Source organism: Euprymna scolopes, chromosome 1 (genome assembly GCF_053919585.1).
Source record: "Euprymna scolopes isolate OS-2025 chromosome 1, ASM5391958v1, whole genome shotgun sequence".
NCBI lineage: Eukaryota > Metazoa > Mollusca > Cephalopoda > Sepiida > Sepiolidae > Euprymna > Euprymna scolopes.
This window is the reverse complement of record NC_136482.1, coordinates 1440946-1459068: the sequence shown is the minus strand read 5'-3', so window position 1 is coordinate 1459068 and position 18123 is coordinate 1440946. Positions and strand designations below refer to the sequence as shown.

Genomic DNA, 18123 nt, shown 5'->3' with positions numbered 1-18123 from the left:
ATACAAAATCATATAGAAACACTTCTTGCCTTATCAAGAAACAATAAAATAAACTTTTATTTTTTATATTTCTATAAATATTTTTTAATATTTAATTTTTTTTATGCAAATGTTTAAAATAATTTTTCTGTGATAACAAGAAGTGTTAATAATTATGACTAAATTCTGTGATAAAACTTGTGAAAAACATAAATATATTCAAAAAGACATCATTTATAGAAATGTAAATAATAAAAATTATCATTAGTTTTTTTTTTTTTCGTGATAACACAAGAAATATAAAAAATAAAAGTTTATTATTATTTTTTTATTTTATGATAGCACAAGAAGTATTAAAACTAAAATAATTTTTTGAAATAATTCTATTTCGTTTCATGTTTAGTGACTTCTGTTCCATATTTAGGTAAACCGAGTCCACTTTCAGCATCTTATCTCTGAGTACTGATTTTTTTAACTTAACCAAAGATTCCTCATATAATAATATTTAACAAAAAAAAAAAAATTTTAACTCCCGAAAAACCAGACAAGCAGCAAAATCGCACCCTTACATTGTAGAGATCTAAATAAATTAAATTCCTATGTTTGTTAGAGGTTTTTTTTTAAATAACACTGGTCAACAACAAATTTGTTATCTGCTGTTTTCAGCTGATGTAGGATGAATCTGATGCGCCTAATCCAAAAGTCAGGTTTTGCTCAATCAGTTCAAGTTTTTGAGTTACAGTCACATGTCATTTTTTTTTTACATTATTTTCACATGTATGTGAGGAACATTTTAGAAGAAATGATTATTTTAATGACAAGAAGTATTCAGGTCCGATACTTCTGGGTGATTATGTCAAAAAGGGATCAGTTTGAAGTCATAAAACCTCGAAATCTAAAAATTGGTGCTCAGTATACGCAAAGAAAGACTGCCCTGTGTGGGAGGAATTGGTGCCTTGCAAAGAAAGGAACGTCATTAACGACTCTATAATGGGCAGAGAGAGAATACTCTTCCCACCACTGCACATCAAGTTCAGCTTAATCAAGCAATTCACTAAGGCTCTGTACAAGGATACTGACTGATTCATTTACTTATGTCAGGCTTTTCTAGGATTGATCAGGAGAAGTTGAAAGCTGGCATCTTTGACAGTCCTCAGATCCGGCAGCTCATCAGAGATCTAGAATTTGAAAACTCAATGAACAAAGTGGAACTGGAAGCATGGAAAGCATTTTTTCTGGTAATAAAGAGCTTTTTTAGCAACAATTAGGCCAGCAATTATGCAGAACTTGGAAAGTACTATGAATACATGCCTTTTATTTCAACTGAAAAAAAAAAAGCTGAATCGAATTTCTCTCTTTTGTTCCTTTGCGAGACTTTCATACACAACGTTGGGTTTAAGTGTTAAATGTAACAACCATCTTACACTGTAAATTAGAGGAGAAATTTATAAGGGCATCTTAAGTAGGGAGTTGTGCAGCAAGATGTTTGTTCATTACATTTAAATTTCTGCATGTTGGAAAAATAGAGAACAAGCTGAGAATTCCAAAGTCTTGCAATCTGAGGAAAGAAGTTATTAGAATAGAAAGCTTTCTGGCATCTGGAGACTTCTAAAATGAAGGGGTGGGATTTTGCCGCTTATCCAGTTGATCAGGGTTTTTTTACGTTGATGTGGTACAAGTGCTTCAAGTTTGTCAGAACACATTCCATTAAAGAAAACAAGCACAAAGATGCAACACTGCAAGGATGGAACAGGAGCTGGAGCTTGGCTGACAGTGGGGGATTGAACTCTTTTTTTAACCCTGTACAATAGAGAGAGACTAGTGGTTGATGCACTAGTCTAGATGTGGTAACAATATTCTATGCATGATGGTTTTGTAGAAATATAGGATACTGTAAGGTATGAATATTTTTCTAGCAGGAGGGGACTCATCTCTGTCTGGGAATCTCCTTTTTTTTTACTGTTTATTTATTCACCCCAAACAAGGCAAGTGCCACTAAGAAGTAAAGTGCTACTAATAGGGACCAGATTTACTGGGATACTATGTAGGAAGTTGGGTAGCAAGATGTCTGTTCACATTACACTTGAACTTTGGAATGTGAGTACAGTCAGTGAAGCAAAAGCCTGGGAGGGCATTTCTAAGTCTAGCAGTTTGAGCGAAGAAGCTATTTGAGTAGAAATCTTTATGGCATCTAAGGATCTCTACAGTGTAGGGGTGGGATTTTGCTGCTTTTTGGGTTTGTTGGGAGTATTTACATCGAGGAGTACTAGTGCTCTAAGTTCATCCAAACATTTACCATTACGTATTTGTAAAACAGGCACAGGGATGCAAATTTTGAGCGATGGGACAGAGGTTGGAGCTTGGCTGACAGTATGGGACCTATTAGGTTGGCAACTTTTTTTTAGCTCTATCTGGGAGCAAGAGATTAGTGGCAGATGCACCAGTCCAGATGTGACGACAATATTCCATGCATGGGCAAATAGTAGCTTTGTAGAGGTACACAATACTCTCAGGTGTGAATAACCTTCTAACTTTCCTTGTGGCAGCCTTGGCAATTATCTTAATGCATTTATTCCAATTCCTGCTGTTTGAGTTTAACCAGAACAAACTTGGCAGATCATTTTTTAATAATATCGGGCCCACATGCCTACATAAACAACAAGGGAAGGAGCGATTTTCAGATCATCGAGTGTGGCTTCAGTCTGCAAAAGGGAAATTTAGAGTGGGTAGTGAGGTTTAAAGTGGAATGTGAAGCAAACCGTCGGGCAAGCAGATTTCCCTTTTGGGTTGCCGTGCAAACAATCTCCAAGTTGTTGGATAGTGGGGGAATTGTTGATTGATTATTATTTACTACACTGTAATGAATTTTCCAGAAATCACGAGTCCCTAATTTCTGTTACTATATACGTTTTTGAGTAACTTTTGAATATCTTGCGGCTACTTTCTCTTACAATTATTTCTAGCTTGTTACACAATCCTCAGGAACTGTGGTCAGAAATAGATCCAGAAGTGAGGCTTGCTGATCCTGTCGATCAAGAGGACAGTTTGGGAACATGACTGTCTGTGATAGGAAATGAGATATAGAAAAACTGCGTCTGTGTAAGTAGAGACACCAAGAGAATTACTGTGGTGGACATTAAAGTCAACCAAACATGTATTTGTGCACTAATATCTAGAGACAGCTGTCAGACACTTTGTTTATAAGGGTACAGTCCTTTTTTTTTTTTTTTTTTTTTACACAGTGATCACCACTTATCAAGGCCCGGAAGCCACTCAGGGATAAGGGTTATTGCAAGTACATTACGTTAGTGTGGAGATTTGATGAAGTGTTTACTTAAGGGGGCGGTTCATTAGGAATTTGTTAACATTGGACATCCAAGTTGTAGTCCGGAGGGAAGCAGGCAGACGGAACAGAGTTCCACAGGCGTGCAGTTCTAAGAAAGAAGCTTTGTTCATGGAATCCGCGTTTTGATTTAGGCACAGTCCTGGATCAATGGACAGAAGTAGAGAAAATATAGCTAATGTTATGTTGCATGTTAGGTCTAAATCACATAAAGATCTGGTCGTCTGATTCTAGTTTTGATTCTCTAGTCAAGGTGAGGCTGTTTCGAATATAGACTCCAAGTCTGTTGCTCCTGTTCTGTCAGTTGCCAGATAAACTGTCAAACCCTCAAACCTGTCAGACAAGAGTGGACCAGTCCAATCGCACTGGTATATGTGGTCGTTAATTTCCTTAAAGGATTACATCAGTGAACTGAATTCAAACTGAGAGGAGGATATTTCAGGTAGGCATACCTAGCTCTACTTACGTATTGAGCACTGTTCAAGTAAGTACTGAAAATTGATATATAAAATATTAAATCTCCTTATAACCTTTTATGCGAATGCATACAAAGAATTTTGCGGACAGACGCCACACTAGAAGATCTGAAAATCACCCCTTCTCAGGTGCATGCTATCATAAGAATCTTGACACTGCAAAAGCATGTGGACCTGATCTCATCCCGGCTGTGCTATTAAAAAAGTGCTCTGTCGAAGTAGCTCCAGTTCTCTCCAAACTTTACAACAAATACCTTAATGAATCTTGCTTTCCTGCCTGCTGGAAAACTGCTTCTGTCGCAGCAGTTTTCAAGAATTCTGGCGAAAGAACTGATCCAGTAAATTATCACCCCATTAGCCTCCTCCCACTTTTCTCTAAAATATTTGAGACCATAATTAACTAGTCCATCACCTTACAGAAGGAAGCTAAACTTCTGACTGACCAACAATATGGATTTAGGCAAGCCTGTCCCACAGCAGACATCCTAACTGTAATCTCAGAACGTATATACCAGTCAGTGGACAAAGTGGGGGAGGATAGAGCGGTAGCTCTAGATATATCTAAGGCTTTTGACAGGGTATGGCATGAAGGTCTTCTCGAGAAAATCAGGTATCACTGGAAGAATACATAACATAATTAAATCCTTCTTAGATAAGAGAAAAATCCAGATTGTCCTTGATGGTCGTACATCTAAACAATATGATATAAATGTGGGAGAGCCTCAGGGGTTTATCCTTGGACCTCTGTTATTCCTAATATTCATAAATAACCTCCCTGACAAAATTGCCTCTGAGATGGGTATATATGCTGACGACACCATGCTCTATAACAGGCACGACAGGAAAACAAATGAATACATATCTAAAGAAATGGCAGAAACAATAGAGGCTGACCTCTGATCTGTAGTGGAATGGGGACATTAATGGATGGTCACATTCAATGCTGCCGTTTCCTTCAATAATTACAAAAACCTTCTCTACCACCAATAACAATGGGCAATGACTTTCTATCTGAAAGTACATCTTTCAAACTCCTCGGCCTAACGCTCACAGGAAACAAGAGTTGGAACGACAGGAAAACAAACGAACATATATCTAAAGTAATGGCAGAAACACTAGAGGATGACCTCCAATCAGTAGTGGAATGGGGACAAAAATGGATGGTAACGTTCAATGCCACCAAGACAAAACTGGTTTCATTCAATAATTACAAGAAACCTTCTCTACCACCTATAGCAATGGCCAACGACTCTTTATCTGAGAGTACGTCTCTCAAGCTCCTTGGCCTAACGTTCACAGGAAACATGAGTTGGAACAATTACATCGAGGGCATTGCCAGGGCCACTGCAAGGAAGGTGGGCTCTCTCTACCGTGCTAGAAAACTTCTAACACCCGAAAGTATCCTGTACCTCTATAAGGCCACCATTCGCCCATGTATGGAGTATTGCTGTCATATATGGGCCGGTGCATCGGCTACTAGTCTCTCGCTCCTTGACAGGGTTCAAAAGAGAGTCGCAAATCTGATAGGCCCTAAACTGGCATCTAAACTTCAGCCTCTGTCCCATCGTCGAAACGTTGCATCCCTCTGCCTGTTCTACAAGTATTATAATGGTGAATTCTCTGAAGAACTGCAAGCACTTGTGCCCCCACGACGTGAACACCCTCGACAGACCCGACAAGCTGCAAAATCCCACCCCCACACTGTAGAGATCCCTAGATGTAAAAGATCTTTCTACTCCAGTAGTTTCTTCCCCAGAACTGCTCGACTTTGGAATTCCATTCCAGGTCACTGCTTCCCCAACTGTACTGACATGCATAAGTTCAAGTGCAACGTGAACCAACATCTCGCTGCCCTAATCCCTACATAGTACCCCAGTAGATGTTTCCCCTGATAGTAGCCCCCTACACCAAAGTGGCAATGTGCCTTGTTTGGGGTGAAAATGTAATAAAAAAAAAAAAAAATTACATTGAGAGTATCGCCAGGACCGCTGCGAAGAAGGTAGGTTCTCTCTACCATGCTAACGCCCGAAAGTATCCTATACCTCTATAAGGCCACCATTCGCCCATGTATGGAGTATTTTTGTCATATTTGGGCTGGTGCATCTGCAACTAGTTTCTCGCTCCTGAACAAGGTTTAAAAGAGAGTCGCCAATCTGATAGGTCCTGAACTGTCATCTAAACTTCAGCCTCTGTCCCATCGACGAAATGCTTCATCCCTCTGCCTGTTTTACAAGTACTTTAACGGTGAATGCTCTGACAAACTGCAAGCACTTGTGTCCCTTCAACGTAAATACCCCGACAAACCTGGCAAGCAGCTAAATCCCACCCCTTTCAATGTAGAGATCCCTAGATGTAAGAGAGCCTTCTACTCCAGTAGTTTCTTCCCCAGGACAGCTAGACTTTGGAATTCCCTTCCAGGTCCCTGCTTCCCCAACTGTACTGACATGCAGAAGTTCAAGTGCAACATGAACCTACATCTTGCTGCCCAACTCCCTAGACAGTACCCATGATGCCTATGTCCCTGATAGTAGCCCCCTACAACAAAGTGGCAATATGCCTTGTTGGGGGTAAAAATGTAATAAAAAAAAATTTTTTTTTAATACAGATATTTGAATTGAAAGCCATGTTTAACTTTAGAAGAATTTCCGATGGGTAGCTAATTCATATAATTCTTCTTTTTTTTTTTTTTTTTTTTTTTTTACTAATCTTCATCTTTAACAAGGCATATCACCACTTGGACACAAAGGGCTACTATTTGTGACCATGCCTAGGAAAGATTAACAAGTTGTTGATTTACATTACATTTAAACTTCTGCATATCAGTACAGTCAAGGAAGCAGGTAGCAGGGGATGAAAAAGAGTTTCGGATGTGGTAGCTAATCTGTATAAGTCCTGAAGATGAAAAAAGTTTTTGGTGTGTAGCTGATCTGTATAAGTTTTAGACTTTACAATTTTGCAGACGAAGAGCAAAGATCTTTCTCATGTGGACATGAAAAATTATGCATAGAAATTCTAAAAGATCCAATATTTTTATGGAGCAATTCAAAAATATAAAAATATTACTACACACACATATATATTATTATTATTATTATAAAATAAAAATATAGTTATGGCAAGTAAGCTATACAGAAATGGTTGTATGTCATTGCCGGGTGAAATCATTAGTGTGTGGTCCATTTCATACGTTGAGCATTCGATTTTCAGTGAGAAAAAAAAACTATTTATTTATTTGTGGACTCTTATCCTCATCTTTATAGTTGTTGCTTCATGGCGTCTCGGCCAACTATTCCTCTGGCCTTCATCAGGTGGTTAACTGCAATGGGATAGGAATGCTGAGTCTCTTAACTGTACCCTGAATTATTACTGCCTTCCATAGTTGTTGTCTCGCCATGTTTTGGCAAACTAATCCTCTGGCTTTGGGTAGAATTGAAACCACTATCTTCAGACGATACACACCTGGAATCATAGAGATTCAATGACTCTATCCACTCCGCCATGAAGGGTGATTAAGATTAAACTTTTTGATCTTATAGATTCAACAATAAGTTAAACAACTGTGAAGATGAGGATAACAGTCCGCAAATAAATAAATAAATAAATAAACAAATAAATAAACAAATAAATAAATAAATAAACAAATAAATAAATAAACTAATAAATAAATAAATAAACAAATAAATAAATAAATATACAAATTACTTATCTCCAAGGATTCCAATGATATAATAGAAAAGAATTAGATTTTTATTTTTTATTGGCATTTGCATGTGAAGAGAACAAATTTAAGAAAGTCAATTGAAGAAGAGTTGGATTTTTGGAGTGAGATTTGGCGGTGTTCATTTCGTAAATTCCCTTAGAAGATTACAAAATGTTATTAATTGATTTATTATGTTTAGAAGGAAACTCTGATTAAAAACCTCCACTGCGTTGCCATATTACCCCATCAGGGAAAAGGCTAAGGGAGTAAACCTCTACAGAAAATCAGGAGATGGAATCCCTAAGGTGGCCTGATTTTATATTGTTATCACTGGCAACTCCTGCGACGCAGTTAGAACCAAGCTGTACTGACTGTCTTTCCCTTGCATCCTCTAACTTCGTGAAGAAGGAGGAACTGCTGCACAAGCAACAGTTCTCCTCTGATATCACTCTACTGTAACTCCACTGAGCTGCACTATCATCTCCCAAGAAACGATAGTGTAGTATTTATTTTAATCAACTTTAAAAATGTATTTATTGATTATAATGCTTTTATTTTAATCAAATTTTTGTAATCATTTATGTTTTTTTTTTTTAAATTGGAAATAGTTTCTATAACATGCACAAGGGAAGAACAGATGCACACAAATTTAAGACAATGGCAGAATCTTTACAAAATGACCTCCAGACCGTAGTAGAATGGGGTCATAAATGGATGGTAACATTTAATGCTAGTAAGATTAAGCTGCTCTCCTTTAACAACTACAAGAAGCCTCTCCAATCACCGATATCCATTACAAATAACACCTTACCTGAGAATTCTTCCTTCAAACTCCTCGGTTTAACATTCACAGGCAATATGAACTGGAACAAATACATTGAGGACATTGCAACGGTTGCTGCAAAGAAGGTGGGTTTCCTCTATCATGCTAGAAGACTACTCACACCTGAGCATATCCTGTACCTCTACAAAGCCACCACTCACCTATGCATAAAGTATTGTGGCCACATCTGGGCTGGTGCATCTACCACTAGTCTCTCCCTCTTGGATAACACCTGCAATCTAACCTTAACCCGACTTTGTCAATTAGGTTCCAACCCCTGTCCCATCGCTACAATGTTGCAACTCTGTAACTGTTTTACAAGTATTTTAATGGAATGTGCTCTGATGAACTCATTGCACTTGTGCTCCCTTGACAAACCCACTTAGCAACAAAGTCACACTTCTTCACTGTTGAGGTCCATAAATTCCACAAAGCTTTCTACTCTAATAGTTTCTTCCCTTGAACAGCTAGACTTTGGAATTCTCTTCCTACTACCTGCTTCCCTGGCTATACTGATATGCAGAAGTTTAAATGCACCGTAAACCAACATCTTGTTAATCTTTCCTAAGCATGGTCCCAAATAGTAGCCCCTTTTGTCAAAGTGGCGATATGCGTTGTTAGGGGGGGGGGGAACATAAGTAAAAAAAAAATTATTTCAGTTTCTTTTTCTCTTATGTTAATTCTGAATTACATCATCGTCTTCAATTTCAACTTTAAAATGTATTTGTCTATTATTTCTCGATAACACTTATTTATTTTAATTAAGAATCTAATTTCAAAAGAAACTGTTTATTTATTAAGTTGCTTTGTGATTCTCTTATTTCAATAATGCAATTTCAATTTTTCAAAATTGTTTTATTTATGACGCTCTAGCATTTATTTATTTCAGTCAATAAAATTATTATTTGAATCGATAAATTTATCTATTTTAATCTAATAAATTATTTATTTTAATAAATACAATCATTCCTTTTAATTAATAAAATTATTTACTTTAATCAATTAAGTTAATTATTCTAATAAATAAAATTGTTTATTTTAATTGATAATATTACTTATATTAATCAGTAAAATATTAATTTTAATCAATAAAAGTTTTTTATTTTAGTCATTTAAATTATTTATTTTAATCAATAGAATTATTTGAATAAATAAAATTATCGATTTTAAACAATAAAATTATTCATTTTAATAAAAATTAATTATTCATTTTAAGCTATAAAATTATCTATTTAAATTGATACAAGTTATTTTAATCAATAAATTTATTTATTTTAATAAATAAAATTATATATTTTAATAAATGAAATTATTTATTAATAATAAAAAATTATTTCTTTTAATAAATAAATTATTTATTTTAATAGATCAATTTATTTATTTTAATAAATAAAATTATATATTTTGATAAATGAAATTATTTATTAATAATAAATAAAATTATTTAAGACCTAGAATGAGGTCAAAAATGGATAATAACATTCAATGCTGCCAAGACTAAGCTTGTTTCCTTTGATAATTACAAGAAACCTTCTCAACCACTAATAGCTGTGGCTAAAGATACATTACCTGAAATTATTTTGTTCAAACTCCTCAGCTTCACGTTCACAGGGAACATGAGTTGGAACAGATGCATTGAGAGTATTGCCAAGGCTGCTGCGAAGAAGGTGGGCTCTCTCTATCGTGCTAGAAAATTACTTATGCCTGAAAGTACCCTGTACCTCTACAAGACCACCATTCGCCCTTGTTTGGAGTATTGTTGTCACATTTGGGCTGGTGCACCAGCTACTAGTTCTAAAGAGAGTCGCCAAATTATAAGTCTGAACTGTCATCTAAGCTTCAACCTCTAATCCCATCGATGAAATGTTGCATCCCTCTGTCTGTTTTACAAGTATTTTAATGGTGGATACTCCGACGGACTACAAACACTTGTACCTCCTTGACGTAAATCTCCCCGACAAACCCGACAGGCAGCAAAGTCCCACCCCTACACAGTAGAGATCTCTAGATCTAAAGAAGCCTTCTACTCTAATAGTTTCTTCTCCAGAACTGCTAGACCTTGGAATTTTAACATTTATCCTCGAGTGGCCTCTGGGCCTTGATAAGTGGTGACTCCTATGTAAAAAAAAAATCCCTTCTAGGTTCCTGCTTCCCCAACTGTACTGACATTTTTTTTTTTTTTTTTTTTTTACACGGTGATCTCCACTTATCAAGGCCCGGAAGCCACTCAGGGATAAGGGTTATTGTAAGTACAGTACGTTAGTGTGGAGATTTGATGAAGTGTTTACTTAAGGGGGCGTTTCATTAGGAATTTGTTTACATTGGGCTTGAACACATCCAAGTTGTAGTCCGGAGGGAAGCAGGCAGACGGAACAGAGTTCCACAGGCGTGCAGTTCTAAGAAAGAAGCTTTGTTCATGGAATCCACGTTTTGATTTAGGCACAGATAAAGAGTGGGGGAAATTTTTGACAGTGGATTCAGCTAGACGGGTGTTTTTCATGAAAGATTGGCGAGGGGGGACCAGAGATTGGAGTTCAGACGAGCACCTGCCATGGAAATAACGATAAAACAAGGATATGCCCGCAACGTCTCTTCTGTGGGAGAGAGGTTGCAGGGTAGAGAAAAGGGCATTCCCCACTAAACCGCAAAGTCTATTTTGTACTCTGTCAAGGCAGGATAGGTTGTTTTTAGCAGCTCCTGCCCAGATATGGCAACAGTATTCCATCCTTGGACGTACTTGGCTTTTATATAGATAGAGAATTGCATCAGTAGTGAGATATCTTCTGGAGCGGTAGAAGGATCCCACCATCTTTCCAGCGACCTTGGCAACAGACCTGATGTACGTGTTCCATTTCAGATCAGGAGTAAAGGACAAACCCTGAAGCTTGTCAAAATACGGGGTTCTCCTAGACGAGAGCGATCCATTTCAATTGATGCCAGATGGGGATCAGAGCGTTGATGATGTAAAGATAGGAGTTTGGTTTTAGATGCAGAAGTTCAAGTGTAATGTGAACAGACATCTTGCTGCTCAACTCCCTACTTATGTCCTTGATAGTAGCCCCCTTGTGCCTTGTTTGGGTTGAAAATGTAATTTAAAAATAATTTTCTAAATAAAAATTTTAATGAATAAAATTATTTATTTTAATAGATAAAATATTTTATTTTAATAGATAAAATTATTTATTTTAATAAATAAAATTATTTTAATTTTAATAAATATAATTATTTATTTCAGTCAATTAAATTATTTATTTTGGTCAATAAAATTATTAATTTATTCAATAAAGATATTCATTTTAATCAAATAAATTATTTATTTTAATAAAAAATATTTATTTTAATCAATTTTCTGAGCTCAAAGTTTAGAAAATCGATCGCCAATTTTAATCTGTAGATTAAATTTTAAAAAACCCGTCAAGAATTTTCTATTCTGAAGAATGACTAAATCCAAACATTTGTTGTCAGAAGATGAAGACGGTTTAGTCATTATTTTTTAGAATAGTTGTGGTATTTATAATAAATTCTAACATGATATTATTTTAACATGATATTATTCTAACATGATATTATTCTAACATGATATTATTCTAACATGATATTATTCTAACATGATATTATTCTAACATGATAATATTTTAACATGATATTACTTTATCATTCTATTTTAATACTGCGCACAAACTTCTACTTTTACCTATTATGATAATAAATTTAAAATAAATATAAATTTTACTTACTTTAAAGATAAGTTAGGGTTCATTCCATAATATCTTGTCCTGTGAAAAGATTGAATTATATTTTAATGAAGTGAGAGACGGATATTTTAAGTACCTAACAATGCTTAAATAAAAAAAAAAATAAGGAAGTCTTAGTCTAAAACAATACACAGAAGATGAATTATCTCCTTTGCATACTAGGAAGAGAAAGTTATTTGCCCTTGGAGTGAGGTCGGCCATGACAGTTTGAGAAATAAACAAAAGTGACTCCCAAAACATGAACATGCTCATTTTGATTCACAACCTTTGTTTAATAAATGTGTTAAGTGACATATCAAAACGAGGATAGCAGTCATTACAAGATGTAACAGGAAGGAACACAGTTCGACATTGAAAGACATATATATATATATATATATATATATATATATATATATATATATATATATATACCTACTTCATTTACTCACATAAATTTAATATACGAAAGTATAGATTTATGCGTAAACTTTAAGTATTTACTTAAAAAGTGCTCAATACGTAGGTAGAGCTAGTTAGTAATTTATAAAATATATATGGCGACTAAGCTACACTGAATATTCTGCGTTTCATCCACTGTAGGATTCGTCAGGCTTATGCGCGAATTTTGTGGTTGCTTCTTGTTTTTATATATGTTGAGGATTTCTAGTTAGCCAATCAGCTTTCTAGTATCCACCGCGCCCCCTCCTATCAGCCAATGGGCATGCATTTTATCGAACAAAGGATCTGTTTTAGAACTAGGTTAGTGGTTTAAGGTAGATCTTTTCCCTCTTTTTTTTTTTTTATATATATATGAATATACCTATGTGTACCCACACACACATATATATATATATACATATATGTGTGATCGTTTATGTATATTCATGTTTATTTAATTTATTTATTTGTTTGTTTTCTATTGTTATTGTTAGTTTTAAAGCTATTTTGTATCGCTATCCTAGAGTGAGTTTTATTTTGTGAACACAGTTGTTTGCTATTTCTCGTCTACAGTTTAATAGATTTTGAGGTTCTTTAAAGTACAGGATAGCAAATTTTTCATGGAGGCATAATTTACATGGGTCGTCTAAGTGTCTGCATGTGGTAGCTTGTCTCATTATTTTCCATTCGACTACCGGCGAATGTCCGCTTTCTTTGAGTTCCCAGTATTTATTCGCTAGTGTTGTTTTTATACGGTGTTTTTTATTTTTGAAGGTACTTTTGTGGTCATAGGATCGGGTTTTAAAATCTAAGGAAGTCATGCCTATGTAATATTTCTTGTTATTCGGGTTTTCTTTCGCAAATATTGTTGCTTGATAAACTACACTTTTTGTTAAGCATTTATTTTGGACTGGGCAAATTGTGCAGTGTCCACAATTGCATTTATCTTGTTCGTTATTATTATTATTATTAATGTTTATGGTATGGTTGTTCTTGTCCGGGGTTGGTTTGTTATTATTATTATTATTATTTCTGCTAGTGTTGGTTTTATTTCTGTCATGGTGTCTACTTTTTTTATTGTTTATTTTGTTGTTGTTTACATTGTTTTCATTTAGTATTTTGTTATTATGTGCTTTAATTATCATCTCTAAATTTTCGCAACAACTGTAAGATAACTTCAAGGTATTTTTATTGAAGATTTTGTGTAAGGGGTTGGTTGCGGGAAAGTGTTTTTGAATAAGATCTAGAAATTTCTTGCCAAGTTTTGTTTGTAACATTTGATTGTATGGGGCCGTATACCAAATTATAGTTCTTTTTCTTCTATTTTTACTTTTATTATAGTTGTTGGTGTTTTGTTGCTTATATTTGATATCGATATTTTTGTATCCACTATTTTTTAGGGCTGTTTCGTAGATATTGCACCATACTTATTTTAAGTATATTCAAAAATAAAAAACACTGTATAAAAACAACACTAGCGAATAAATATATATGTGTGCATGTGTGTGTACACATAGGTATATTCATATCTATATAAAAAAAAAAAAAAAAGGAGGGAAAAGATCTACCTTAAACCACTAACCTAGTTCTAAAACAGATCCTTTGTTCGATAAAATGCATGCCCATTGGCTGATAGGAGGGGGCGCGGTGGATACTAGAAAGCTGATTGGCTAACTAGAAATCCTCAACATATATAAAAACAAGAAGCAACCACAAAATTCGCGCATAAGCCTGACGAATCCTACAGTGGATGAAACGCAGAATATTCAGTGTAGCTTAGTCGCCATATATATTTTATAAATTACTATATATATATATATATATCTTCTAATATATAAAATTATCTTGTTGGATCTTCAACGTCTATCATCGATAGAAATTTATTCAATTTTTCAATCTCATTCGCCTGTTTGTCTTTCTGATTTGTGGAGCATGTGCTTTAGAATAAAATGTCATTAAATTTTTTTTATCCATGTAGTTTCTTTTCCCTCTGAGCAGACATCTTTAAAAAGGACGGGGGTCATCATCATCATCATCATCAAATTGTTGTTATGTGTTGGACAGCCTTAAGAAATTGACTGCCAAAGTAAATTTTCTCTGGGCAAATTTTTATGTATCCCTCTTTCTCTCAGGTCCATTTAACACTTCCTCTCATGCTTTTCTTGGTCGACAACGGGAAAATTCTGCATTAGGATTTCTTTTACCCATAGTTGTTTCCCTTTTCTTGTAAAACAAATGACTTTTTTAAGCAGAATTTTTCTTAAATGCATTTTTCTTGAATAACTTCAATGTCCGAATCTCTTTCGAGAGAAAGAAAGAGACAGAGAGGGTGGGGAGAAAGAGAGTAAGTGCAAGCGGAAGAGAAAGCGAGTGAGTGAGAAAGAGAAAGAGATAGAAGGACAGAGAGAGAAAGATATATATATATATATATATATAGAGAGAGAGAGAGAGAGAGAAAATAAAAAAGGAACAAACCGTATTATGTGTTCACCAACGCTTCGTCTTTATTTCGAGACTTCCTCTGGGTGAATAAAGACGAAGCGTTGGTGAACACATAATACGGTTTGTTCCTTTTTTATTTTCTCTATTTTGTCGGAATACTTTTTCCATTATTTTCATCATTCATATATATATATATATATATATATATATATATATATATATATATATATAGAGAGAGAGAGAGAGAGAGAGAGAGAGAGAGAGATGGAAAAGTAGATTCAACCAACATTAACACTTGATATCCCATGTTAAAAATTTTAAACACAATACAATTATATTAATTTATTTTATTGCGGACTATTATTCTCATCTTTATTAACGATGTTTCAGCCAACTATTCCTCTGGCCTTCGTCAGGTGGTAACCGCAACGGATAGGAACTTTGAATCTCCTAACTGCATTCCCAGCAGAGGAATAGTTGGCCGAAACATCATGAAACAACAACTAATAAAGATGAGAATAATAGTCCACAATAAAATAAATATAAATAATACTCATCTTAATAACGAATTCCAATTAAAATAATACAATTACATTTACATTTAGAAAAAAATAATAATTTAGGGTTTTCATATTATTTGGATGCTTCGGTCGGTTGTTCTCATCTTCAGTGTTATTTGCACAAGGTTTCAGGTGATGTAACCGACCTTCTTCAGGTGTATCTCGTCAAACTCGGGAATCTTTCTATATAACTAAAACATCTGCACTGAATTTTGAACATAATCCTTTATTTAATCCGGGAGATGACGACGTTAGGTTTTTACAACTCTTGCAGGAAAGTGTTGACGTCCTAATTCCCAAATTGGTCACTCATTTTAGTAATGGCCAGGATCAATGTTACTTAACTTTAGGTTTAACTGGTTTCCTCCGAAGGAGGAAGTTCCATGGGAGCATAAATAGTCTTCTAGCATGATAGAGGGGACCCAACTTCTTTGCAGCAACTTTTGCAATGTCTTTAATGTATTTGTTCCAGTTCATGATTCCCCTGAATGTTAGGCTGAGGAAAAATTCTCAGATAGGATGTTATATGTCATGGATATCAGTGGTTGGAGAAACTTCTTGTAATTGTTAAAAGAGAGCAGCTTAGTATTACTAGGACTAAATGTTACCATCCATTTATTGCCCCATCCCATTTTTTAAAACTTCTGCCATTGTCTTAGATTTGTGTACATCCTTTCTTCCCTTGTACATATTATAGAACATTGTATTGTTATATAGCAGGGGGCTCATACTGGGGTTCATATTATGAATGATGATAATAATTCTTACGGGACATTTATAACAGACTGGGATGATTCTTGGTAACACATATAAGAGGAGAGGAAACATTTCTTGTGGTGGAGGAGAGGACACATAATTTTGGAAGGGTTGTACAAAGTTCTTAGAAGATGATGATAACACATTACCTTTTCTGTTGTAACTGAATGACAACACGAGACAACACTTACACAACATAATGGTGATTTCTTTATTCATCTGATCGGTCGGTCGATGACGTCAGGAATTCAGTTGAATCTAACTCTACCCTTCGCCTCTAAGGGTTTCTCCTCTCCAACTGATTCTCTCAACTCTTGGCTTATCAACTCTCTGACTGACTTGCTTTTTATATAAAAAGAACAAACTTGCGCACTGAATTCTAACTATTGCTAGGATTTCTGTGATTTTTCCTTTTTCCTCCCATCAGAGTGTCCAAGATCAGTGGCGGCTCGTGCCTGAGATTAGTGGGGGTGCTGCTTCAAAAATTTTACGTATTTTTTTAATATTGTGTAAAGGAATTCGAATATATAAATAAATATTTAATCAAATAATAAACAAACATTCAAATAAATATTCAATTATATAACAAAGACAAATAATCAATCAGAAATGGATAATACGCAAAAACTTTTTTATTAAAAAGATTTCTTGCGAAAAATGTTATGGGCATCAAAAAAAAACAAAGATAAAAAATTCTCTCTTTTGGCTTATCACATCCGAAAACCTCTCAAAATACCCATTTATGTAATTTTGTCTTGTCCGCTCCCTAAAATTCAAACTTATTTCTAGGCCAACCATTTGTCTTAATCATCGTTTCATTTTATTTTCTTGTGACTTGTTTTTTCATTTTAATTTATCTACTTAATTATGACTTGAATTCCTGACAATAAATGCAATACATTATATATACATTTAAATAAATGCAATACATTATATCTACATTTAAATAAATGCAATACATTATATCTACATTTAAATAAATGCAATACATTATATATACATTTAAAAACAATTTTTAACATTTGTTCAAACATCATGTAACATCATATCTTCTTCAAAACAAAATATATCAGTACATTATATTTAACTATGATCTAGATTAAAAAACCGTTCCAGTTATAACTTTTTTAAAAAAAATTTTGTTTTTTGTAACAACGACAATTACAATGTCTGATAAAAAAACCTGGAACATACGGAAAAAAAATTGTGATTTCAAAAACAAAAAAAACATTTAGAAAGTTGAAAAGTTCAACTATAACTACCAAAATGACTTTTGCAACAAAAGTGTATTTACACATGCTGTTTTAAAAGTACATCTGCCCAATGATTGACAGACGTAATTCAACAATTTCAACTTTACAATACAAATTTCAAAACAATAATGACTGACCCCAATCTCTTCTCTTGTGTGTATATACAAATGCATTCTTTTTTCTTCTTTTTTTTTTTACATGGAGGTCACCACTTATCAAAGCCCAGAGGCCACTCAGGGATAAGGGTTATTGCGTGTACAGTGATCAATGAGATAGTATTGTAGTAATCATTAGTATTAGAGATTTGATAGAGTGTCTTACTTAAGAGGGCGGTTTGTCAGGAATTTGTTTATGTTGGACTTAAGACATCCAAGTTGTAGTCAAGTGGGAAACAGGCAAATGGAAGAGAGTTCCACAGACGTGCACTTCTGAGAAAGAAGCTTTGCTCATGTATTCTACATTTGGATTTGGGCACAGATAAAGAGTGGGGGAAATTATTGACAGTAGTTTCAGCCAGATGGGTGTTTCTCGTGAAAGATTGGCGAGGGGGGGGGCGATTGGAGCTCAGACGACAACTTGCCATGGAAATAACGATAAAACAAAGACAGGCTCGCAA

General features: G+C 34.6%; 1 protein-coding gene across 8 annotated transcripts in view; it reads right to left on the bottom strand.

Moving 5' to 3' along the window:
• Positions 1-18123, bottom strand: part of LOC145297921 (uncharacterized) — a 209600-nt gene that overhangs the window by 27493 nt on the left and 163984 nt on the right. For 6 of the 8 annotated variants that reach the window (XM_080144859.1, XM_080144663.1, XM_080144314.1 and 3 more), the window contains one exon: positions 12059-12097. The exons of the other annotated variants lie outside the window; for them this stretch is intronic. In XM_080144859.1, coding sequence (XP_080000985.1) covers positions 12059-12097 — 39 coding nt within the window. The remainder of the gene's footprint in view (positions 1-12058; positions 12098-18123) is intronic. 8 annotated transcript variants of the gene reach the window in all.